At 39.2% G+C, this 25,418-nt stretch overlaps 1 protein-coding gene across 2 annotated transcripts in view; it reads right to left on the reverse strand.

Annotated features, from left to right (window-relative positions):
• DAAM1 (dishevelled associated activator of morphogenesis 1) overlaps positions 1-25,418 on the reverse strand; it is a 194,907-nt gene that overhangs the window by 69,890 nt on the left and 99,599 nt on the right. For both annotated transcript variants that reach the window (XM_011989575.1, XM_011989574.1), the window contains one exon: positions 17,223-17,312. In XM_011989575.1, coding sequence (XP_011844965.1) covers positions 17,223-17,312 — 90 coding nt within the window. The remainder of the gene's footprint in view (positions 1-17,222; positions 17,313-25,418) is intronic.

A 25,418-nucleotide genomic window follows, 5' to 3' on the forward strand; every position in this document is an offset into this window, starting at 1 on the left:
AAAATTGAAACTACATGACTAGGACCTTGACTCACCAGCTGTCAAGAAATTTGGAGGGAGGTTTAAGTCCCTTTAGAGCGTTGTTTTTAACACCTCCGGATGACTTTTGCTATCTCCGCTATTCTCCTGTATAACCATCCGTTCACATGTCATAGGAATTTCTTCCATGTATGCATATGAAACCTGATACCTCCTCTGACCCTCAGGGTTCTGCTCCTTCCTTTTCTTTGGTTTATGCACGTAGAAAGACTAGTTGAGCCAATAAAAAATGCCATGTTTGCCCAGAGAAAGCCTCTTGCTACCATATCACGTATTCAAAAATAAAATATACTTGAGGATTTCAGATCACTTAGAATCAGTTAGCTCCCTCTTTATCAATCCTCTAAGTTTAAAATTCCGTATTGGTAAAAAATAATTTTTTAAAAGCATAGCATGAATCCATGTCAAATATTTTACTAAACTTGCTAATAAATGAGAGAACTAGGAAGATGTTACAACTGGTTCAAAGGAGAACCCAAAGAGTAGACTTATGATAAGCATCATGATATTTGAAAGAGTTTACAAACAGATGCAAAACTGGCCAAGAGGGCAACAGCCAATTGTATCAGACTCAATTTGCCTATCATGGATAAGAACCATTGGAAGTGCTATCAGGTTTTTAAACAATAATTGACAGATTTGTGAAATAAGCTTGAGACAAAAGTAGAGATGACTCTGAAGAGTGCTATAGACAGGATATTTCGCCTATCTGATATTTACTCCATTTCACTATAACTGCAGCTTAGCAAAATAAAAGATGCATGACTAGTACTTCCTGGCTGAAGAAAACACAATCTATAAAGGTATAATGTAGAGGCCACACTGCATGACTAACACTCTGCTCTAGACTCCTCGCATCTAAATTACCTAAATGCCCAGGCTTGCCCAAAGCTCTTGCTCAAGAACATCTATCCCATTCTGACCATTACACGTCAATTCTGTCTATTTCTGTTGCCCTGCCTAGGCTGTATGGTATGGTTTCTATCTGTGCATCACTGAGTCTCAAACTTGAGACCACCGAGCTCCTGACCATTCCATTCCATCTCCCTTGGAAGGGAGCACTTGGTCCTCTATCCCCCTCAGGAATGTGTTGGTTAAGTATTTGGGGTATTACTAAGTCTTCCTGCACTATTGATTTAAAAAAAAAAAAAAAAAAAAAAAAAAGCTGTGAACTCAGTGAGGTTAGACCCTCCAGCCAGAAAAGAGGCTATACTCAACTGCTGCTCCCTAACAGTTTGGTCTAGAGCTGGATGCCACGTTAGAGTAACACACAGTCTACTAAACCTCCCAAAGACATGGCAGAATTTTGAAATCTAAATACTTGTGTAGACAGCCAAACTCTGTGGCAGCATTAATACTACACTGCTAAACATAGGGCTTCTCAAGGGCAGGATAGGGGCAGAACTGTTTTCACTAAGCTCATATCTACAATGCTGAGTGGAATCTAAAATGGCATTTGCTTTCCTTCTCATTCCTTTACTCATCTAACAAATATTTATTGAATTCTATTATTTAATGAGCTAAGCACTATTCTGGGTGTTGGAATACATGAATAAAAGAACAAAGTTCCCTGCTTTCCTTGTGAGTGATCCCTGAGACAGACTTAGCAGTTCCTAGACTTACACATTTCTGAACTCTAGAGTTGAGAGGTTCTGAGAAGATTCCAAGTTGACTCCGACAATAGATTCTAAGTCTTTGCAGGTATAGCTACAAAAAAGTATGCCTATTTAAATACTTCACTCTCTCTGGTCATCATGTTAAAAAAAACAAAAAACAAAAAACAGTCAAGTGTTTGTTAACTCTCCTGCCTTTTTACTAAGCCCTGGTTTTTACCAATGGATCTTCTAACTTCAAAGTAAAGATACAGTGCAAGCATTCCTGAACTCCCCTGGGAAAAATCCTTTGAGACATTTCCCTGATAGCACAAAATGTCACATTAATATTTTCCATATATCACAAACTTTATTTACACTGGTAAAAATCATCGGAGTTTCTGAATGGCCTGAATGAAATAGCACATAGCTATTATTTTTGTTCTCCCCAAAATCACACACCCAGAAAAGCAAGAAAAGAGTGCCACTTTACAGAGACCTAGTCACCCTGTGGGGAAACGCAGCAAACAGAAGAGCAACAATATCACCGCATTTCTGTAAGAGTTCAGGAGCCCTCTGCTCCAACACCTTCTTTCCTGAACAAGCCTCAGTTGACTTTACAAGGAGTTGCGGGGTGGTTAGAGGGGATGTGGGGGAATACATTTTATGTGCACCTGGTACATCTAAGAAAGCAGCCACAAGCCTTACCTAGAACTAAGAACTGAGATTTTACAGTCCACTTCCCAAACTATGAGACACTTACTTTATTTATTTTAACAAGTCATTACTTTGGCAAAGCACTTCACAGCATGGCATATGACTGAAGCCTAAAATTCTCAATCAGTACAACTCCAACATCTGAAACCAATTTGTATGACAACTCCCCCTCAGTTTCATGGCAAAGAAAAAGAAATATTCTCCAATTATTATTTTCAGAAATGATACAACCCCACATTTCCCTGCAGGCAGGCACTGTGCCTATGACACAACAGTATGCAATGACATAAAACAAATTATTCCTACATAGCTTAAGAGCCAAATCTTTGATCCACATGTGTCACCATGGAGTGCTACAGACCCAGGTACAATGTGGTCCAGTTGGTTTGTAAATTAACGTATTTGGACACACATTGCTAAACCCTTATGTAGTGTGCAAATTCAATCAGTGGTGTCAATGGCCTTTGCTGCCTCACATCTTGCTACCACATTTGTAGCTACCAAACCCACCTTTCAGAATGTCATAAAGCAGGTTTTGATGTTCTGGAACCAGCCCATGGGAAAACAATCAAAGTGTGTTTATGATTTGCAATATAATGTTTAACACAAGGCTATAACAAGAGAGGACCCTTTGGAAAAGAATAATTAAGCTAAAAGGAGAATCAGGGTTTTAACAGTAAGCCCATAAGGGCATATTCCATTCAGGGATGCATCCTCAGAATGAGAAAAAAGTGCTGATGCAAACCCCGAGGACAGTCAGAACTGTATTTCTGATTTTAGACCATTGTAAACTCTACAATGTACTCCTGAATTAATGACAGCATTTGTGGCAAAAGAAAGAAAGAAAAGCACTAGTTAGAAGATACCACTGTATCAGAAACATCTCAGTATGGAGACATAGGGAAGTACCTCTTAGAAATTGAGAAAACAAAATGCTTTTCCTTATGTATGGGGACACATAAAACAATACTGCACAACTCAGTGTTGCTCTGTACCACAATGAAGAATAACAGAATTTAAGACTGTAACTTAAGGGTGGTTATTCTTTGGTAGACGCTACTGTAACCATTTCTAGTGCCACAAGTTACCAGGTTCCTAAAGTATAAGGAATTTTGAGAATCCCAAATTATTAGTGGCACACTCTAATATACAAGAAGCTCAAAGCTTCTCCCTACTCTACAAAGAGGAGAAATTCTGAAATGCATCAAGAATGAAATGATTCAATAGTATTAGGCGTGCTGGAGCTATTAGTGAAAAAATAAATATACATAGGAAAGATACAGGAAAAGTGCTTTTGTTCCTCTTTGATATGCCTTCTAAAGGGGCTATTTCTTTCCATATTGATGTCTTTCATAATCCTATCTCCTAGAGTTGGAGTTGGTGAAGACAGGCAGCCTTCTGGCAGTCTTTCTGTGAAAGTATGGGCCATACCACTTGGAGAGTCAGCCAAGAACCAGAGAGAAGCTCAAAGGAAAGACAGCATGGAATATGCTACTTGAATCTGATTATAATCTAGTGGCAAGAGGAGCTTTCAAGGACAGGGATAGCAAATATTTCCCACATAAGCCACATTCTCCACCATCTGTCATGGCAGATGCTGCTATTTATCTTATTTTATTTTAGAGACACAGTTTCACTGTCACCTAGCCTGGAGTACAGTGGTGCAATTTTGGCTCACTTCAACCTCCTCCGCCTCCTGGGTTCAAGCAATTCCCGTGCCTCAGCCTCACGAGTAGCTGGGATTACAGGCACACGCCACCATGCCCAGCTAATTTTTGTATTTTTAGTAGAGATGGGGTTTCGCCACATTGGCCAGGCTGGTTTTGAACTCCTGACCTCAACTGATCCACCTGCCTCAGCCTTCCAAAGTGCTGGGATTACAGACGTGAGCCATCACACCTGGCGGTATTCTTACTGAGATCATTAATAACCTCTGAATGCTTCCCAAAGTGCTCCAGGCATCCACCCCTAGTTGTTCAGAGCTAGCAACCAAAATAAACCTTTATGCCAGTTTTGCTTGAGGTTATTAGTACTCCATTGCTAACCAGCGCAGGAAGCCACAGTTCTAAGGAATGCTGTAACAAAAGGTGTGCATCAATCTAGCACGTCTACTGTGCTGTGTGTCCCTCGAGGGACCACTGGGGTGGTGGTACCCAGAATGAACAGCTACTTGTGGGTTCTCAGATGTGAGATATACATCAGAGACTATTTACTCAGATGACTGAAACTATTTGCTCAGACTCTCTAAAGAAACTCACTCTGAGTTCCACAGGACACTACAGGAGTTCATTTTCATGCCTAGTGAAATTCTGCACTTGCAGATTGAAGAATTTTGGAAATAAAATGGAGCTATGCCCTTGTTCCTCAACACGCACAGGCAAGGTGTTCAAAGGGCCTTGCACAGTCACATTTAGAATTTTGGTTCCACCAGAGTACTGTTGATAAGCATTCTGTGACAACCATGGATGGTTCCAAGACAGTCACAGACTCCTACCCCGGCAACTGACACACAGCCAAATTTGTCCTGCACCAGAGCTGTTAAAAGGAACCTGCTTAAGAATAACTTAGGGGCTGACTGGGCATGGTGGCTCACGCCTATAGTCCTAGCACTTTGGGAGGCCAAGGTGGGTGGATCACCTGAGGTCAGGAGTTTGAGACCAGCCTGACCAACATGGTGAAACCTCATATCTACTAAAAATACAAAAATTTGCCAGGCATGGTGGTGGACACCGGTAATCCCAACTACTCAGGAGGCTGAGGCAGGATAATTACATGAACCCGGAAGGCGGAGTTTCCAGTGAGCCGAGATTGCGCCATTGCACTCCAGCATGGGTGACAGAGTGAGACTCCATCTCAAAAAAAAAAAAAAAAAAAAAAAAAAGAATAACTTGGGGACCAAAGATTGCTGTTCTGTGGCAGTCAAGAACCACTGTCCTCCAGGACTGCCATTCAGAGCTTATGTTCCAAGTCTCCTCCAGGAATTGGAGCCAAGACAGGAGCATTCTTCCCACGGTACAATACCAATGCGGGCATGAGTGACAAGCCCTGAGTGAATGCTGAGGGAGTGGCTTCTCTAGCCCCCACTTGAGAGGGAAAAAGAGAGCTCCACAGGACAAACTACCCTCATGCTCCTCATGACTCCCCATTAATTGGGTTGTCCAACCATCTGTCTTACTTTTTCTCAGCTGTATATTGCTAACTTATTTTTGTTATGGTTGGACTACAAGTGAACACAAACACAAGGACATTCTCTTCCATTCTCTTCCAGCCTGGTGTTCCTCAGTTACAGGGAATGCAAGACCTTCAGTGAAGGGGTGTTACTCACTAAAGAAATGCAAGTTTGGGTTAACTAAAGTGCTTGGATATTTTGGAATTGTTTCAAATTTTGGATTTTTTTCTTTCAGATTTTGGAGTATTTGCAGTATACCTACCTGTTCATCTTTCCTAATCTAAAAATCTGAAAATCTTAAATCCAAAATGCTCCAATGAGCATTTCTTTTGAGAGTCATGTTGGCACTCTCTTTAAAAGTTTTAGATTTTAAAGTTTCAGATATGGGATACTCAACCTGTAGTAGAAAGCACAAGGAGAGATGGATCCACAAAGCAGACACATTTTTCACTGGTTTTACAATTCTGTGAAGAACAAAGTATTTACAGGCTAAGGAATCAACAACCCCCAAATCCACAAATTGACTTGTCTGTAGAAATGAGCTCAAAATTTAGGAATAGGGGATAGACAGCAAGTTAGACCTCTCAACTTCTGAATATCCAAAGGAATCAAGGAAGAGGAGAGAGTCTCAAAATTTTTATAAAGAAATGCTCAAGATAAAGTTGCTCTGGCTAGAGGAAGAAGGGGCCGATTGCTTGAGTCCAGCAACAGTCCATCTGCCTGCTTGTGCAGATGTGCTGATTCTGCACCTGCACCTTAGTCATCAACCAGGGAAGTGGCAAATGCCTCAGAGGAACTTCCTGTGTTCAGTGATGGCAAATATCAGTCAAGAGCTTGCTAAAGATGGAAACACAATTTGCCTGGTCTGGAAATCAGGGTGCAAAGAGGTCTAGATGAAAGGAAGAATAAACTGTACACAGAGCAAACCAAATAAATATTGAGTGAATTGTTCATATTGTTCAAATGAACAATTCGCTCAATATTTATTTGGTTTGCTCTGTGTAGGGTTCACTCGTCTAGACCTCAATATATTTCTAATATTTTGTACTTTTGTATGGCTTTGTATGTATTTGAATAGAATACTTTTCATTTTCTAAACCTTAAGTTTTTGTTTTTAATGAGCACTTTATATTACAGTAATTTTTATATCAATTTGACTTGTGAGACTTATGGGGAAAAACTGAAAAACATTAATGACAGTTTCTTATACTGGAAACATTTAAACTTTCATAAAATGATTGATCAGAGCAATGAGATATTAGTTTCCTTCCCTCAGACAGTATCAACTCTTCACATGGCTGACAACTAATTCACAGCAGTGTAAGTTATAGCCATTTTGAAGAGCAATTAAAGGTGAAAATGTTCATATCAAACAACTCAGTAACTACATGTTTAGGTGTCTATTCCAGATAAACTATTGAACATATGCACAAACATGTTCATCACAGTGTTTTTTAAATAGTAAGAAAAACTGAAAACAAGCATGGTCTAATGGGGATAAAAATAATTAAGCTGTGGCATGTTCATAAAATGGAATACTATACAGCAGTTAAAATGGAGAAATAGCATATATTGTTTAGGAATAAATGCACATGGAGTTAGGCTATAAATATATGGATAAGTAAAAGACAGAAACAAAAACCACCTTCAGAAGAGCAGTCACCTTTGGGCTTCAACTATATTTATGTTTTATGTCTTTTTAAAAAAAAATCTGAGGTGAATATGGTAAAATGTTATTAGCATTTGTTAAATATGGGTATTTATTATATTCTGTACTTTTTTGTACATTTAACGTTTTCACAATAAAAATTAAATAAACAGAAAGCAATAATTTATCTCATGAATTGAGAGGAAAATTATCAGAGGTTAGTTTTTTCTTTTAGAAATTTTCAGAGTGTCAATTTATTGGAACCTAGAATAGTTGCTCTGATAATTAGGTTTAAGACTTCTAATAATAACATTATCTCCAAATGTGCTGAAACGTTATTTTATTATCTTCCCGACACTGAAGTTTTGTTTTGTTCACTTCAGAAATAACACAGCGAGAATGCACTATTGAATTACAATGCTGCAACTTTGAGCAAATTTTGTGGCTTAACAGGGCATTTGTAAATCTGGCTCACTCCAACCTAATAACTTATTTGTAAAAATTGGCTTACTTAATGAAATATTTTTGTGTCGGTCCTATAAAGGGATTTTCCCCCATTGCAAACAACAGCAGCAGCAATGTTTTCATCAAAAAATACTTTTATTTCAAAACTGAAGATATACATCAACCACCTACCTTTTCTAGACAGCAGAGTGGAATTTAAATTTTATTTAAAAAGTAACCAAACTCACACATACCCACTTTCCAGACTTGACTTCAGTTGGTGTTGACAACTGCCTGCCAAGCAAACCCACTCATGTGAGCTCCTCCATGGGCTACACCTGGTCAGTAGCATGCTGAAGGACTGTGGAGGGCACGTGGCTAAGAGGAAAAAAAATTCAGTGCAGGCTGACTTTCTCTGGACCGGAGACTTCCCTAATACAAATTAAGGGTGTTCCTTAATTCTGGAAATCAGGTCCAGGGTCCCACCCAAAAGCCAATGGACTGCATTTTGTTCACTATTGCCCTAGAACTTTTGCCAAATGAGTCCTCCTTTTACCAACTTCTGGTGCTGAGCATAGTGACTTTCTCGGTCTCTTCCCTTATCTATTATAGAACCTCCTAACTTACTATTTCTGCCTCGGAAATATCCTGCAGTTTAACACTTTTGAAATTATCACTATTGTTCTGAGAAAACCAGACATCAACATCACTCAAGAAAATGGAGATTAATCCCAGGTCAGCATATGGGTGAATAAGCAGAAACTCAGTTCATACTACTATTACAAGCATAGTCATCATTGTTACCACTGACTATGACAATAGCTAATGTTACCATGCCTCCAAGCTCTCTGATAAGTACTAAATCATATCATCTCATTTAATTTTCACTACAACCCCATAAAGTTAATCTCATTTTACAGAGAAGTGAGAAATTAGAGAGGTTAACATGCCCCAGGTCATGCAACTAGTAAATGGATGTATCCTCCCTTCCAAGATTACTTTTTAGATGGCTTTTAACTATGTAAAGTATTTATCTGGCTTCTATTTATCTTAGAAAAAAAATTGTATTACACATACATCATACTATAGTTCGGAACAATTAGAAGGGACAAATGTAATTCAGGAAAGCTACATGAAGATCCCTGGATTGAAAGGCTTTTGGAGAAGATCCATCCCCAAAGAGGCCGCTACAGAACCAGAATGTTATACCCCAACAGATGGCTCCAAAAGTTTGTCCACAATTTTGCAGATTTATTCAATTCTCCATGCACCAAAGAGAAAAGACAGCTAATCTTTTGGTTCAGCCTATGAGTACATTCACTTACTGCTGCTTTGTTAAGGAGAATGAGCATCTACTGAGAAGCAACATTTATGAAAATGCACACACTGTGAGCACAGGACAATTTTGGATACACAAGCCAGGGGTGGTTGTAGGCACACAGCCGGAATGACACAAGTGGTAAAGCTGACAGGAAAACAAAAATAATGCCCAACACTGGTATCATTAAACAAAGGAATTAGAGGAAGGAGGCAAATAAATATTCAAAAACCAACTGCCTTTTGTTAGACTATAACTTTTTACTCTTTTGACTGTCAGAGGCAGAGAATCTTTGAACAGTATTTCACACTTCATATCTAAAATTTGGTGTTCATTTTAATAGTGCTGACTTTTGCAATAAAGAGGGAATAAAGAAAGGAAATGGGTCACTAGCTTTGAGATTATAGCACTTAGGAATGCAAGGGCAATGAGAAACATGGCCTCAATGGGTTTCTGGGCAGAAAACCGAGGGCATCTCATCAGGACCACATCACTACGTTTTCAGAGTCACTGCCTAAATAGGTAAATGATGCTAAAAAACTGGGTGGTTTATGGATTAATCTTTGTTTTACTCTCCCTGGGGAAGAGTAAAAAGTGAGAGACAATGACAGAGAGAGATTGAACTGGACAAAGAAAAAATATGCCAACAATGTCTTGACAACACAAGCATTGGCTGCATTTTAAATATTTATTTTTTCCTCCTAATTTTAATGGAAATATGTGGTGGCTTTGTAAGGCTCAAGCTGGCTAACCTGAACCACATCCACTGAGACAGAGAGAAACAGACCATGTCCCAGTGGTCCCGCTTCTCTGGCTAAAACCTAATATAAAATACATTGCATGCATTTTTAAACAGAGAAATTTTATTTTTTGCAACCAGGAAAAACTACTTTAAGGTAAGAAGGAGAATAATATGTTTCATAAAATTTGGAATCACCCATAATCTAAGCTCACAATTATTTTTCTGTCCACCTACCTCTTTATATACACTTTGGCAGACATTTGATTATACTAATTACAAAGTTTTACAAATTAGTCCCCCCTTATCTGTGTGGGACACATTCTAAGACCCCCAGTAGATGCCTGAAACTCCATATTGGATAGTGCTGAACCCTATATACACTTTTTTCCATACATACATACCTATGATAAAGCTTAATTTGTAAATTAGGCACAGTAAGAGATTATCAAGAATAATAATAAAAGAGAACAACAATGACAATAGACTGTAACAAAAGTTATGTGAGTGTGGTCTCCCTTTCTCTTTGTCAAAATATCTCACTGTCCTGTAGTCACCTATTTTTGGACCTCAGTTGATTGCAGGTAAGTGAAACTGTGGAAAGCAAAACCACGGATGGGAGGGGATGAGACTACTATATCTTTTTAAAAATCTTGCCATTATACACTGAGCAGATTCCCATGTCATTAAAATTTCTTTAGAAACATGACTTTTCACTGGCTACAAGATGCTCTGCTGTCTGCATGCATAGTATGACTATGGCTATAGTCTAGCTATACTTCTCTAAGTTGCTTACAGTCATTGGCTTTTAGAGACAACATTGCCAAAAACTTTCTCACACATAATTCCTTTTCTGCATCTCTTATCACTTTCTAGAAGAGGAATGTTCCAAGCTCTGGACACACATTACCAAATGTCATTGGCCAACATCTGCAGGTCAATGTTCAAAATGTTGGTCAACCAGTATAACAAGGGGATCCATGAATAATAAGACCAGTGATGCTGTGTGGGAACAGGGCAGTGAAGTTCCTGGCTGTGCCATGCTGGGAGTTAGCCCTTCAGTCCTTAGAATCCTGGGGGAAGACTGGTGGTCCCTTGGGAGAAGGGCCAGATTGGCAAGGTGGTTTTTACTGGGAGGGTTTGGGGCAGCTCCTGTTGACCAAGCGGAATTTGGTAATATTTTGACCAATAATACAGTTTCACTGGAGCATATCCACTAAACCAGTGGATGGAGTTTCCATCTGACTCTCTCTTTCTCAGAATAAACAAGCTTCAATTATTTTAGTCTTCCCCTGCACTGACTTCATTGTTCAAAAGTTCAAGCCTTTTACAGATTTCCTAACAGGCTCTACAAATTGTGTTTAGTAAATATTAGATTCGGTCAATAGTCCAAACTTGACCTTTGAAGCAATGGCAAAAGGGACAGAGAACAAGATAGAAATCAAAAGGGAAAGTGTACAGTACATGTGAACACAGCTCAAATCTTGAAAAAGGAGCTGGTTTCTAGATGATGGGATCAAAGCACAACATCAGCTCTCACTGCTATAACCAATGGTGGGTCAAAGTGGTAAAGGAATGGTTGTCTTAGTCACACACAACCCTAGAGGTTGGTTTCTCCTTCCTCTGTGCCCCAGAGCCTGTCTGCTTACCCTTTTATGGAGCTTATGACAACACTTTATTATTTGATTCTATCTGCTTCTCCTACCAAGACCATCCATTCCAAGAAATTTGGCTTATTATTTTTTTAAATAATCCTCAGAATCTAGCCAAGAGTCTAGATTCTCTGTCTAGTTTTCTCCGCCCCAGAAAAGATACTCAATACACATCAAACAAATCACACACAAATTTGCCTTACGCTTTACCAACTGCATTGCTTCGGTGAGTAAAACACCAGATACTTGAAACTTGTTATTTCTTACTGTTTCAATCTGGGCTTATACACAAATCCTCATCTCTCAATGCCAGGGACTATGTAGATAAGAGAGAGAATTTCAGAGCCTGCAGAGTCTAGAATGCTGGTTGTCCTGCAGCTACTGTACTTCCCTTATATAGTCTTTAGAGAGGTAGGGAGGAAAGGCAGACAAATTTCTTTCTAACCATTGCTACTTCTGCCACTTTCTATAAGCTCTTATCATGTAAGAGTACAAATGCCAGTTTGAACCCATCACTGGAGTTAAAAACTCAATTGCAGAAGACCAAACCAGGTACTTCTTAATAAGTCTAGTAATATTGTCACTGAAGTCTAGTTTTTTCCCTTTTACTGGTTCCCTCTCCCAAATCTTAACACCTAGCAAAATGGGCACCTGGAAATCCAATGCTCACTCTACTGTATATTTAATCAACCACAGTAAAAGAAAGAAGAGGACATCTAACTTATCTTCCCTCTCACATCTTTAGGCCCAGTGCCCAGCCATTGCCTCCCTTCCCAGTTTACCCCTTTTCTCATTAGGATATTGGAAAGAACTAGAAGACCAATGTCTCATCTCGTCTCCTCATTTTCCAGCTACTTTGTGTAGAAAATGGATGGTTTCTTTTGTCTTTAATTCCACTACTTTAACATATGTTTCTTTAAATCTGTGTAAATCTGTGTTTTGATTAAGCTACTGCCTCTCTAGCACTGCAAACACAGGAGGGCTTCAGCTCTCCAGGAACTGAAAGAACTGCATCCCAATGGCCACACACAATACAACTTTAATCTTTTTGTGCATGTGGTGAACGAATTCCTTTCTGTGGGTAAGTCAGGAATTGATCCAGTCAGGGTATACAAACCAAATTAAGGAATAAATGAAAAGTACTAGCTGAACTTTCAGCCACTTTCCCTAGATGTCTTCAGTATGTACCTAGCACCAGATCAACAGTTTGCAGAAATCACGATAGCTGAGCTGCAGCCAGGATAGGCAAGATTACTGAATGATATAATTAGGCTAGAATCAAACACACAGTCGGCAGCAGAGTAAAAATTCACCTTCCCCAAAGTAGACCTCAAAACATACAGAAATGTAATATGACCAATCTAATACCATTTACTTAGGCCTTGGCTTTAGAGATCAGAAACAAAGCAGGAAAAATTAGGCACAATCATCAAGTCCTGATCTTTGCCTCAAATATCTGCTGTCATCACAGCTAGCAGTGTCTACATCCCCATTTACTTAACTTGGCAAACTCTGAAGCCCAAGAAGGGGTATAAGCATTTTCTGGATACTAATAAGGACTGGTTAAGTGATACAACTTGTACATTTGCTTCTGGGCAGAACAGCAATTAAAGATGATTTCTTCCTGTGCTGATAAGATTGCTGTCAGCATAATACATGTATACACCCACTTTATTTTCTCCTCTCTGAAGACTTATTCCTTACTGTTCCCAGGATTTAAAAATCATGTTAAAAATAAGCAAATACAGCATGGCCAGATGCCTTTTGTGGTCAGATGGTTCATTGTTTAAAAAGCTTCAGTTTAAAATCCAAAACATTGTTAACAGATGCAGTTTCTGGCTAGAGACCGGGAAAAACCTCATTTAAACAAAAGAGTATGTTGTGATTGGAACTAAAAAGGGAATTACCTTTAAAGATAAGAAACACAAACATTTCCTATTTGAAAATACCCCATCCCAACTAACAGAACCCTTTTTGGACCTTTCATGAAAGTTAAAAAAAAAAAAAAAAAAAAAAAAAAGACAGTGGATTTGAGTCTATGACAAAGTAAGGATGACGAACCAGTGTGGTACATTTTAGATTTGTTTGGACTTTCAACAAGGCCTCAACATCCATCTCTTATGCTCCCCCAGATAACTCAATTAGACAAAATTCCAGTTAACTTCTTTTGAATCGTTTTAGTCTGAGAAATATTTTCTGCTTTGATTTTGGCTCTGGAAATAGGTTTTCAACCAGAGACATAGATAGAGAAGTTTCATAAATGAACACTGAGCTTGATAAGCAGATAGCTGCGGCCGGGACTCAAGTCACTGTTGGACAGGGAAACAGACACTTGGCTGAGCCAAGGTTGGCCCTGTCTTTAGGTCCCAGGCTCATTGGCCTTCACAATTTCTGTTCATTTTTACATGGAAAGTTTGCTTTTCACCAACTCACGCCATCTGTTTCGGTTGGCTTCAGAGGCCCCTTACTCTATGACTTTACTATGTGTGAGAATGTCTGTAATGCCCCATGTTCTAATCTTGAAAGATGGGAAATGTGACAGAGCCCCGGGAGTGTAGCTTTCCTCCAGTCTGAGAAATGGATGTGGCTTGGCTTGCTGGTGATAAGCCTGATTTGAAAAGGCTATGCGAGAGATGTTCCAAGGAAAATAATCTGTTCTTAATATTAAGGATGGCCACCACGGGGCTCTATTCTGAGAATGGGCAACCTGTCCTTCAGGAAATTACATTCTCTGAAGAGAGGTAAACATAATATCTTTCTCCTGGTTCAGTTTTCGTGTTCTCATATTCATTGTGTATTTCCCAATTTATTGCAGTGCCCAAAAAGTTCAGTTTCAGACCAAAGGCACAGTAGAGTTTTAACAGTGTTAGAAGCTCAAATTAAGAAAATCTTTGGTCAAGCAATGCTATCATCCATTTTAAAGTGAGGCAAATCTAGAACCCATGGGATTCCCTAAAGAGTTAAAATGGCTTTCCCACTGGTTGCTAAGTCATATAAGGAAGCCAAGCTGTTGGAATGAAGCGCATTCTCAAAGGTTTGTGCAATCCAGCCAGGTACTAATAAGAAAGGCCCATCCGTCAGAAGTGGGATTCTGAGGCCAGTGGCCACATCCATATCCATCTTCCTAGAAGAAGCAAACCCCCCATCATGCGCACTTGAGATGAGGTTTTCAAGGGGATTCGATAGGTGTGGAAATTGAAAAATGAGCAGCAGCTGCAAGCCCGAGGTCATTACTATTCTCCAGGGTTTGCCTTTTCTAATCTAAGGGGCAGTAGTTTCCATGATTAACTTTCTATTGCTGTTAAGGGAGTAATAAAATCTGGGAAAGAAGAAAACTTTCCCCTCAGTAAGCTGCTCCCATTTTCCTGCCCTTTTCTTTCCTCTAGTGAACATTCTCAATCCCTCCTTTGTATTGTTTCCTAATTTTCAGAAAAAATCTACACTAGAATGAGCCAAAATAGACAATGTCCTCTGTGTATACCCGCAACTTGAGGATTTATCTTTCTCAGTTCTAGCAGCAGGTTATTTATTTATTTATTTTTTATTATATTTTAAGTTCTAGGGTACATGTGCACAACGTGCAGGTTTGTTACATATGTACACATGTGCCATGTTGGTGGGCTGCACACATTAACTCGTCATTTACATTAGGTATATCTCCTAATGCTATCCCTCCCCTCCTCCCCCAACCCCATGACAGGCCCCGGTGTGTGATGTTCCCCTTCCTGTGTCCAAGTGTTCTCATTGTTCAATTCCCACCTATGAGTGAGAATATGTGGTGTTTGGTTTTTCGTCCTGGCGATAGTTTGCTGAGAATGATGGTTTCCAGCTTCATCCATGTCCCTACACCAGTTAGAATGGCAATCATTAAAAAGTCAGGAAACAACAGGTGCTGGAGAGGATATGAAGCTGTCTCTTATACACATCTAGATGTGTATAAGAGACAGGACCCAGCCATCCCATTACTGGGTATATACCCAAAGGATTATAAATCATGCTGCTATAAAGACACATGCACACGTATGTTTACTGCAGCACTATTCACAATAGCAAAGACTTGGAACCAACCCAAATCTCCATCAATGACAGACTGGATGAAGAAAATGTGGCACATACACACCACGGAATAGCAGCAGGTTTTTAAGATGGCAGTGCGAAAAGTTCCCTTGTTTCCAAAGGCTATATAATACCAGTTTCAGAACTGAGCACATTTTATTCCATTTTAAAATTCTTTCTCAGTGTATTATATTTGTTTCTTGAGCCATGACAATCAGTTCAATAAAAAAAGAGGTTTTCTAGTTGGTTCAATGTATATAAAGAGACATAGCAGAAGAAGAGAGGAAGACATTTATTTCACAATGACATTTTACTGGTTACTACTGGATTAAGAACTCTTAAGGCTTCAGTTTGGAAATAACCTGATAGAAAATTTCCAAATTTCCTTATTTGGAAATAATCATACTGAGGGGTTATGGCTGACCACATTTCTCAGAAAAGGCCACCAGAACTGAATCTGACACACAGTTCTACCCATTACAATTGCTCAGGTGGAAAATTAATGTGCTTTACATTTTTTGACAGTATTCAGTATAACTAATGACAATGCAGTGGTTCAGTCATCACGCATTCATTTCAAAGTGTCAGATGCTGGAGTTACAAAGATGGATAAGACATGGTGCCTTTTCATCAGAGGCATAAAGTCAGGTGGAGAGCCACTCACATAGGCTCACTGCTAGAGAGAGAATCCCTTTATTGAGTAATGTAAGATGCTCCCAGGAGAGTGGCACAGGGCAATTACACAAGGTAGCAAAGGGGGCAGGCGTGCTGATAGATGCCACGTGGGACAATGGAGGTCCCAAGCTGCAGATTGGTTTCACCTAGTGAAAGGTTTTCCTGACAGTGGTGTCTTGAAAAAATATTGGATTATTGTATAGTTTGTTCCTGTTTCCCTGGGTCGGGAGTGAGTCATCAAAGTGTCCAATGCCTGTTGGAGAGTTAGGTGCTAGCCCTGCCCTTCCCACTACCCCATCCTGGTTTAAGTCTCTGTTGGAACAGAAGGGAAAATGGCAAAAGGTGGCCATGAACAGAATTAGTCCCAAAAAATGGGTGTAGGGATATCCTCAGAATCTGCTACAGGGTTTAAAAGATGGCAAAGTGCACTCTATTTCAGGAGATACAGTCACCAGGGAGTGATGCCTGGTGCCACAGATACTAGGGAATTAAGAAGAGTTTTGGTGTTTCACTGTCCCCTATATCTATTCTCCCCATCTCTTGAGGTAATAGAACCCCCAGATCTTAAATGGGAAGTGACTGCCCAGAATAAAGACTTTGGTCCTTTCAGTGGATGTGGCCATGCAACTAGCAGTGGGATACGAGAAAGAGTTAGGCGTATAACTCCAGGAATGTGTCCCTCAAAGTGGGAGCGGGGGAGCCTGTGCCTCCTTTCCTTTCTTCCATCGTTAGTTTGGAACATGAAGGGGCTGGAGAGTCACCTTGGCGCATGGGATGGGGCCATACCAGAGAGATGATGAAATGGAAAGTTGTCAGAAGGTGGTTGTAGAGGGCTGTGACCCCCATACCTGGTCCTAGACCACCTGTATACAGACTGCTGTGTTAAGAGCAGGGGTGGGGGGAATTTGCCTTGTGTAAGGAAACGTCATTTTGGGTCTCAGTTACATATGACTATGAATGATGGTTACAGGTGGAAAAGAGCCCAATGAAGTGTTGACAAAAACTACATCCAGAGAATTGACACTGACTACATGTAGCACCACAGCCACAACATAACACATTCAATCTGGTTTTCACATTATAAAGAGCTGTCCAATTCTAGTGGTGAAATGGAAAAGCAAATGGAATCAATGATTATTTTCCAATTAACCATAATCACAATGAAAATCTTACCTTTTTCTTGCTACAGTATATTTGCCATTTTTTCTCAGCTGGAAGTGCAAACATGGCTTCTCTGTGTTTGTCTGTGAGGTCCAGTTCATCCTGAGAAGAAAGAAAATAATTAGTGTTTCATAGGTTAAACGTTATTCCTGTAGGGAACGTTATCAGTATCATCAAAGAAGAAAAAAACCCGAAAACACTAACACATATTTAAATGAACTTGAAAAAGATCAAGAAGCTAAGTTAGGTATGTTTTTCCATCATGAAGAAAGCAGGTCTCTGGCAGGGGGCTAGGCATGGGGCACAGCAAGAGGGATAAGGCAAAGCCCTACAGTCACCAAAGGTCAGGGGAGAGTGGACCAAGCATGGGCAGAATTATCCTGAGCTACTGTCTACTGCTGACTATGGTCCATTGAGCAGCAAAAGGTGTCAAACTTCAGGAGTTTAGAAATATTGGTCACGTTAAAGATGAGGGTTTGCTGGGATGGCTTCACAAACACTAACAGGCTGGGCCCTGAAGGACTTGGACATGAGGAGAGGAGAAACAGACAAAGGCTGGGTGTGGTAACAGACAGTGTGTATATGGGACAATGGTCAGCTTAACAGAAGTACTGGGTTTCTGCAAAGGATCATCAGTTTAAAGGTTGAAGAGGTAGGGAGTGAATAGCGGAAAGCTTTAAATGCCAGACTAAGGAGGTTATTTTCTTGAATGAATTGAGACAATGAAGTTTTGGACGAGGCAGTGACTCCCTCATTGCATAAACACCAACTGATATTTACTCAGTACATTATGTGCAGGCATGTTCTCATTTACTGTAGTTCTCACAACCACCCCAAGTGGTCCACTCATTGCTACAGCCACACTGATATAGCTTGCAAAAGTTTAGGCTGAAGATTGGCCACACCAGTTATTCAAGACTGCACACCTAGCAAATAGTGGAGTTGTGTTTTAAGCTTAGAACTGTTTAACTCGAGTCCAGATGTTTAGCCTTTCAGATCAGTGTTTGGAAACATTAACTTTATAGTTATGTACTGCTTAGACTGAACCCTAAAGGAAGGCAATTTATAAATGTTAATAAGTAATGGATAATAATAACAGAATCATGAATATGAAGAGCTTAGAAAAAAGTTATTGGTGTTTAATAAGAACTTGACCCACAGTCTGTTATTTTTTTTCTACTTTTACTTTAGGTCCAGCAGTACACGTGCAGGTTACATAGGTAACTTGTATGTCACTGAGGCTTTGTGTACAAATGATCCCATCACCAAGGTGGTGAGCACAGTACCTGAAAGGTAGCATTCCTGCCAACACCCCCACCACCTTCCCGTTCAAGTCTCCAGGTTCTATTGTTCCCATCTTTGTGTCCATGTGTCTTCAAAGTTTAGCTCCTACTTATAAGTCAAAACATGTGATATTTAGTTTTCTGTTCCTGGGATGGTTCACTAAGGATGCTGGCCTCCAGCAGCATACGCGTTGCTACAAGCGACATGCTCTTGTTCTCTTTATAGTTGCATAGTATTCCATTATATACACCACATTTTCTTGATCCAGTCCACTGCTGATGAACATCTTGGTTGATTCCATGTCTTTGCTATTGTGAACAGTGCTGCAGTGTACATACAAGTGCATATGTCTTTTTGGGAGAACAATTTATTTTGCTTCATATATATATCCAATAGTGGGATTGTTGGGTCAAATGCTAGTTCTATTTTAAATTCTTTGAGAAATCTTCACACTGCTTTCCACAGTAGCTGAACTAATTTACATTCTTACCAGCAGCATATAACTGTTTCCTCTTCTCTGTAACTTCACTAGCATGTGTTGTTCTTTGACTTAAATAATAGCCATTCTGACTGGTATAATATCTCATTGTGGTTTTGATTTGCATTTCTCTAATAATTAGTAACTGATATGATTTGCCTCTGCATCCCCACCCAAATCTCATGTCGAATTGTAATCTCCATGTGTCAGGGGAGGGGCCTGGTGGGAGGTTATTGGATTATGAGGGCAGATTCTCCCTCACTGTTTTTGTGATGAGCAAGTGAGTTCCTATTAGATTTGATGGTTTAAAAGTGTGTAGTTGGGCTGGACGTGGTGGCTCAAGCCTGTAATCCCAGCACTTTAGGAGGCCGAGGCAGGCAGATCATGAGGTCGGGAGATCGAGACCAACCTGGACAACATGGTGAAACTCCATGTCTACTAAAAATACAAAAGATTAGCCGGGTGTGGTGGCACACGCCTGTAGTCCCAGCTACTCAGGAGGCTGAGGCAGGAGAATCACTTGAACCCGGGAGGTAGAGGTTGCAGTGAGCCGAGATCGTGCCACTGCACTCCAGCCTGTGTGACAGAGCGAGGCTCCATCTCAAAAGAAAAAGAAAAAGAAAAAGAAAAACAGTGTGTGGTACTCCCCCCTTTGTGCGTGCTCTCTCTCTCTGTCTCTCTCTCTCTCTCCTGCTACCATAGGAAAACATACTTGCTTCCCCTTCTGCCCTGATTGTAAGTTTCCTGAGGCCTCCCAGTCATGCTTCCTGTTAAGCCTGCAGAACTGTGAGTCAATTAAACCTCTTTTCTTAGTAAATTGCCCAGTCTCAGGTAGTTCTTTGCAGCAGTGTGAAAACAGAGTAGTACAGTGATTAGCATTTTTTCATATTGGCTGCATGCATGTCTTCTTTTCAGAAATGCCTCTTAATGTCTTTTGCCCATTTTTTCATTGGGTTGTTTTTTGCTTGCCGATTTCTTATAGATTCTGGATATTACACCTTTGTCAGATGCATACTTTGCAAATATTTTCTCTCATTCTGTAGGGTGTCTATTTACTCTCTTGATAGTTTCTTTTGTTGTGGAGAAACTGTTTAATCAAGTCCCACTTGTCAATTTCTGCTTTTGTTCCCATTACTTTTAGAGACTTAGTCAGAAATTCTTTGCCAAAGCTGATGTGCAGAATCGTATTTCCTAGGTTTTCCTCTAGGGTTTTTATTGTTTTAGGTCTTACAGTTAAGTCTTTAATCTATCTTGAGTTAATTTTTCCTTATGTGAAAGAAAGGGGTCCAGTTTCAATCTTCTGCCTATGGCTAGCCAGTTATCCTACCACCGTTTATTGAACAGGATGTCTTTTCTCTACTGTTTGTTATTGTCAACTTTGTTAGAGCTCAGGTGGTTGCAGGTGTGTGGCTTCATTTCTGGGGTTCTCCATGCTGTTCCATTGGTTTATGTGTCTGTTTTTGTACCAGTGCCATGATGTTTCGGTTTTTGTAGCCTTGCTGTATAGTTTGAAGTTGGCTGGTGTGATGTCTCTGGCTTTGTTCTTTTTGCTTAGGATTGCTTTGATGGTCCATGCTCCTTTCTGGTTCTATACGAATTTTAGGTTACTTTTTTCTAATTCTGTGAAAAATGACATTGGTGGTTTGACAGGAATAGCATTGACTCTGTAAATTGGGCAGTATGGTCATTTTAACAATATTGATTCTTCCTATCCATGAGCATGGAATGTTTTTCCATTTGTTTATGTTGGCTTTGATTTTTTTCTGCAGTGTAATTCTCATTGTAGAGATCTTTCACTCCCTTGATAAGCATATTCCTAGGCATTTTATTCTTTTCAAAGCTATTGTATGTGGAATTTTGTTCTTTATGTAGGTCTGAACTTGAATGTTATTGGTGTATAAAAATGCTACTGATTTTTTCACATTGGTTTTGCATCCTGTAACTGTACTAAAGTTGTTTATCAGTTCTAGAAACCTTCTGACAGAGTCTATGGGGTTTTCTAGGTATAGAAACATATCATAAAGAGAGAGAGTTCGACTTCCTCTCTTATTTTGATGCCTTTTATTTCTTTCTCTTGTTTATTTGCTCTGGCTAGCAATTCCAGTAGCATGTTGCATAGAAGTGGTGAGAATGGGCATTCTTGTCTTATTCCAGTTCTCAAACGGAAGGCTTCTAGCTTTTGTCCATTCAGTATGATGCTGGCTGTGGGTGTGTCATAGATGGCTCTTGCTATTTTGAGGTATGTTCCTTTGAAGCCTAATTTGTTGAGGATTTTTTAACATGAAGGGATGCTGAATTTTATCAAAGGCCTCTTCTGCATCTATAGAGATGATCGTAAGGTTTTTATTATTGTTTATGTGGTGAATCACGTTTATTGATTGGCATATGTTAGACCAACTTTGCATACCAGGAATAAAGCCTACTTGATTGTGGTGAATTAACTTTTTGATGTGCTGCTGGATTTGGTTTGCTAGTACTTTGCTGAGGATTCTTGCATCTATGTTCATCAGAGATATGAACCTGAAGTTTTCTTTTTTTTTCTTGTGTCTCTGCCAGTCTTTGGTATTAGGGTGATGCTGGTTTCAGAGAGTTAGGGAGGAGTCCCTCCTCCTTGAATGTTTGGAATAATTTCAGTAGGATTGGTACTAGCTCTTCTTCATATATCTGGTAGAATTCAGCTGTGAATCTATCTAGTTCAGGGCTTTTTTTATTTTGGTCAGTAGGTATTTCTTTGTATTACTGATTTAATTTCAGAACTCATTATTGGTCTGTTCATGATTTAAATTTCTTCCTGGTTCAATCTTGGGAGGCTGTGTGTTTCTAGGAATGTATCCATTTCTTTGTGCACAGAGGTGTTTGTAACAGTCTCTAAGGATTTTTTTGTTTGTTTCCATGGGGGTCAGTTGTAATGTTACCTTTGTTGTTTCTGATTGTGTTTATTTGGATTTTCTCTGCTTTTTCCTTTATTCATCTAGCTAGCAGTCTATAAATCTTGTTTAATCTTTCCAAGAATCAACTTTTGGCTTTGTTGATTTTTTGTATGAATTTTCACATCTCAATTTCATTCAGTTCAGCTCTGATTTTGGTTATTTCTTTTCTTCTGCTAGCTTTGGAGTTGGCTTGCTCTTGTTTTTCTAGTTCCTGTAGGTGCATCATTAGGTTAACTTGAGATCTAACTTTTTGATGTAGGCGTTTAGCACAACAGATTTTCTTCTTAACACTGCTTTAGCTCTGTCCCAAAAATTCTAGTATATTTTGTCTTCATTGTCATTAATTTCAAGGATTTTTTAAAAATTTTGCCCTAATTTCATTCTTTATCAAAAAGTCTTTCAGGAGCAGGTTGTTTAACTTCCATGTGTTTTTATGGTTTCGATAAATCTTGTTGGTATTGATTTCCATTTTTATTCCACTGTGGTCAAAGAGTGTGACTGGTATGATTTTGATTTTTCTGAATTTGCTGAGATTTGTTTTATAGCTGAACATGCCATTCAACTAAAGAGTATGTGCCATGTGAGATGAGCAGAATATATATTCTGTTGTTGCTGGGTGGAGTGTTCTGTAGATGTCTATTAGGTCCAATTGGCCAAGCACTGAGTTTAAGTCTAGAATATCTTAGTTTTCTGCCTCAATGATCTGTTTAACACTGTTGGTAGGGTGTTGAAGTCCCCTAGTATCACTGTTTGGTTCTCTAAATCTCTTTGTAGGTCTCTAAAATCCTGTTTTATGAATCTGGGTGCTCCAATATTAGGTATGTATATATTCAGGATAGTTAAGTCTTCTTGCTGGATTTGGCCCTTTATCACTATGTTAATGCCTTTCTTTGTCCTTTTTGATCATTGTTGGTTTAAAATCTGTTTTATCAGATACAAGAATAGCAACCCCTGTTCTTTTTTGTTTTCCACTTTCCTGACACTTCTTTTACTTTGAGCCTATCAGCATCATTACTTGTGAGATGGGTCTCTTGAAGGCAGCAGACAGTGGGTCTTGCTTCTTTATCCAAAGTGCTACTCCATGCCTTTTGAGTGGGACATTTAGCCTGTCTACATTCAGAATCCATATTAATATGTGAGGATTTTATCCTTTCACTGTGTTGTTAGATGGTTGTTATGTAGACTTGATTGTATGTGCATATGTAGACTTCATTATCATGGCAGGTATTGTTCTTTTATTTCCATATTTAGCACTCCCTTTAGGAGATCTTGTAAGGCAGGTCTAATTGTAACGAGTTCCCTTAGCATTTGCCTGTCTGAAAAGGATTTTGTTTCTCCTTCACTTTATGAAGCTTAGTTTGGCAGGATATGAAATTTTTAGTTGGAATTTCTTTTCTTTAAGGATATTGAAAATAGTCCCTGAATCTCTTCTGGCTTATAAGGTTTCTGCTGAAAGGTCCACTGTTAGCCTGATGGGGTTCTCTTTGTAAGTGACCTTCCTCTTCTCTCTTGCTGCCTTTAAGATTTTTTCTTTTGCATTGACCTTGGAGAATCTGATGACTATGTGTCTTAGGGATGGTTACCTTGCATAGTTTCTCATAGGAGTTCTCTGAATTTCTTGAATTTGCATGTCAACCCCTCTAGTGAGTCTGGGGAAATTTTTGTTGCCTATATCCTCAAATATATTTTCCAAGTAGCTTGATCTCTCTTTCTTTCTGAAATGCCAATAAATATAGGCATTCACATAATCCCATATCTTTGAGGTTTCATTCTTTTTTTTACATTCTTTCATTCTTTTTTATTTTTGTCTGCCTGTGTTACTTCAAAGGAATGGTATTCAAGCTCTGAGATTCCTTCCTCAAATTGGTCTATTCTGTTGTTAATGCTTCCAATTGTATTTTGAAATTCCTGTAGTGATTTTTTCATTTCCAGAAGTTCAGTTTGGTTCTTTCTTAAAAATGGTTATTTCATCTTTCAACTCCAGGATCATTTGACTATTTTCCTTGGATTGGGTTTCAACCTTCTCTTGTAACCAAATGAGCTTCCCTGCCATCAGATTCTGAAAGTCTACATTTTAGCCATTTCAATAAAATATGTAAATGAAACACAGTAAGATTTAGATCTCCAAGGAATATTTTAAAAGTCCCCCTCTGAATGGCTCTTGTATATACCTGCAGTTCTATAATACTCATGGACATGTAGGCTTAGGATACTGACTTCACATCTTATATTCCTACCTCTATTTAGTCATCAAGTCCTATTATTCCTTCCTTGAAAAACCTCATTTTTTTCCCCCTTTGATTTTCCCTTTGTTTCATTCTCACTGAAACCACCAACACTTATGTCCTAATAACCTCTCCTTGGCTTCTGGCTACAGCCTCCCAGTGTTCCTCTTTGTCTTTCCAATCCTTCCTGCTGAACATGGCCAGATTTCTCCTAAAGAAGTGGTTTTCAAACATGAGCTAGCATCAGAATCACCAGGAAGGTTCCTTAAATCACTTATCATCCAGCACTTAGGATTGAACAGGGAGGAAAAGGTACAAGAAACTGCATTTTCAGTAAGTTTCCAGGTGTTGCTGCTGGTCCTAAGACCACATTTTAGAACCACAGCCTTAAAAATGGAGCACCTGTGCTGTTTTGAGCTCCCAGTTCAAAAAACTTTATTAGTTCCACATTGCCTACCAAATTAATTCTCCACTCCTCAGTCTGCCTTTGAAGTCTTCGATTTACAACCCCAACTGACTTTGCCAGGCTTGCTTCTAGTTATCACCTTACACAGTATCTTGTTAACACCCACACCTCCAGTGCCTAGCTATGGCCTAAAATATGCTAGTTCCCTTGGGAAGTTCATGATCTTTTTAAGCCTCTACATCCTCATCTGCAGGAGAGGTACATCATTTCTCTTGCAAGGCTGTTGTGAGGATTGGCAAAATCAACTAAGCATGCAGTAATGCCTGACACAGAGGTGGCAACTGTACTGTTGTTATTTCATCATTTAAACACAAATCAATTGCTACTTTCAAGGGCAAGGTAAACAGTTATGTCACTAAAACACACACAGACAGTATTACTCCCTAACCACAAAACTAGCTATTAAGAATTTAAACACAATGAACAACCAGAGAAGTAATGAGGGATTTTTACAGAAAATTCCATTATGAGGGAACATGTTAAAAATGTTAGAATTTTGGCATACAGCTATTATATATGTGAAGTAATTATTTTTCTTCCTTTTTAATTTCCTGTTATTCATACCTGCTCATAACTATTGATGAATGGGAAAATAATGGTGACATAAATCACTTCTCAACAATCAGGTCAATTATTCAAACAGCTAATAGTAACTTGCTTAGTTTGGGGTAACGTTTGGTTTGTGTGAGAGAGAACTGTACTATTAATCGTGCATCCTTTACTACACTACAGCACAGTTTTTGTTAACTGAGCAGAGGTGTGAAGAAACATGTGATTCCTAAAACCTAGAAATTCAAAGCAAAGGGTTTTTTTTTTTTTTTTTTT

This window comes from Mandrillus leucophaeus, unplaced genomic scaffold (genome assembly GCF_000951045.1).
Source record: "Mandrillus leucophaeus isolate KB7577 unplaced genomic scaffold, Mleu.le_1.0 Scaffold359, whole genome shotgun sequence".
Lineage (NCBI taxonomy): Eukaryota > Metazoa > Chordata > Mammalia > Primates > Cercopithecidae > Mandrillus > Mandrillus leucophaeus.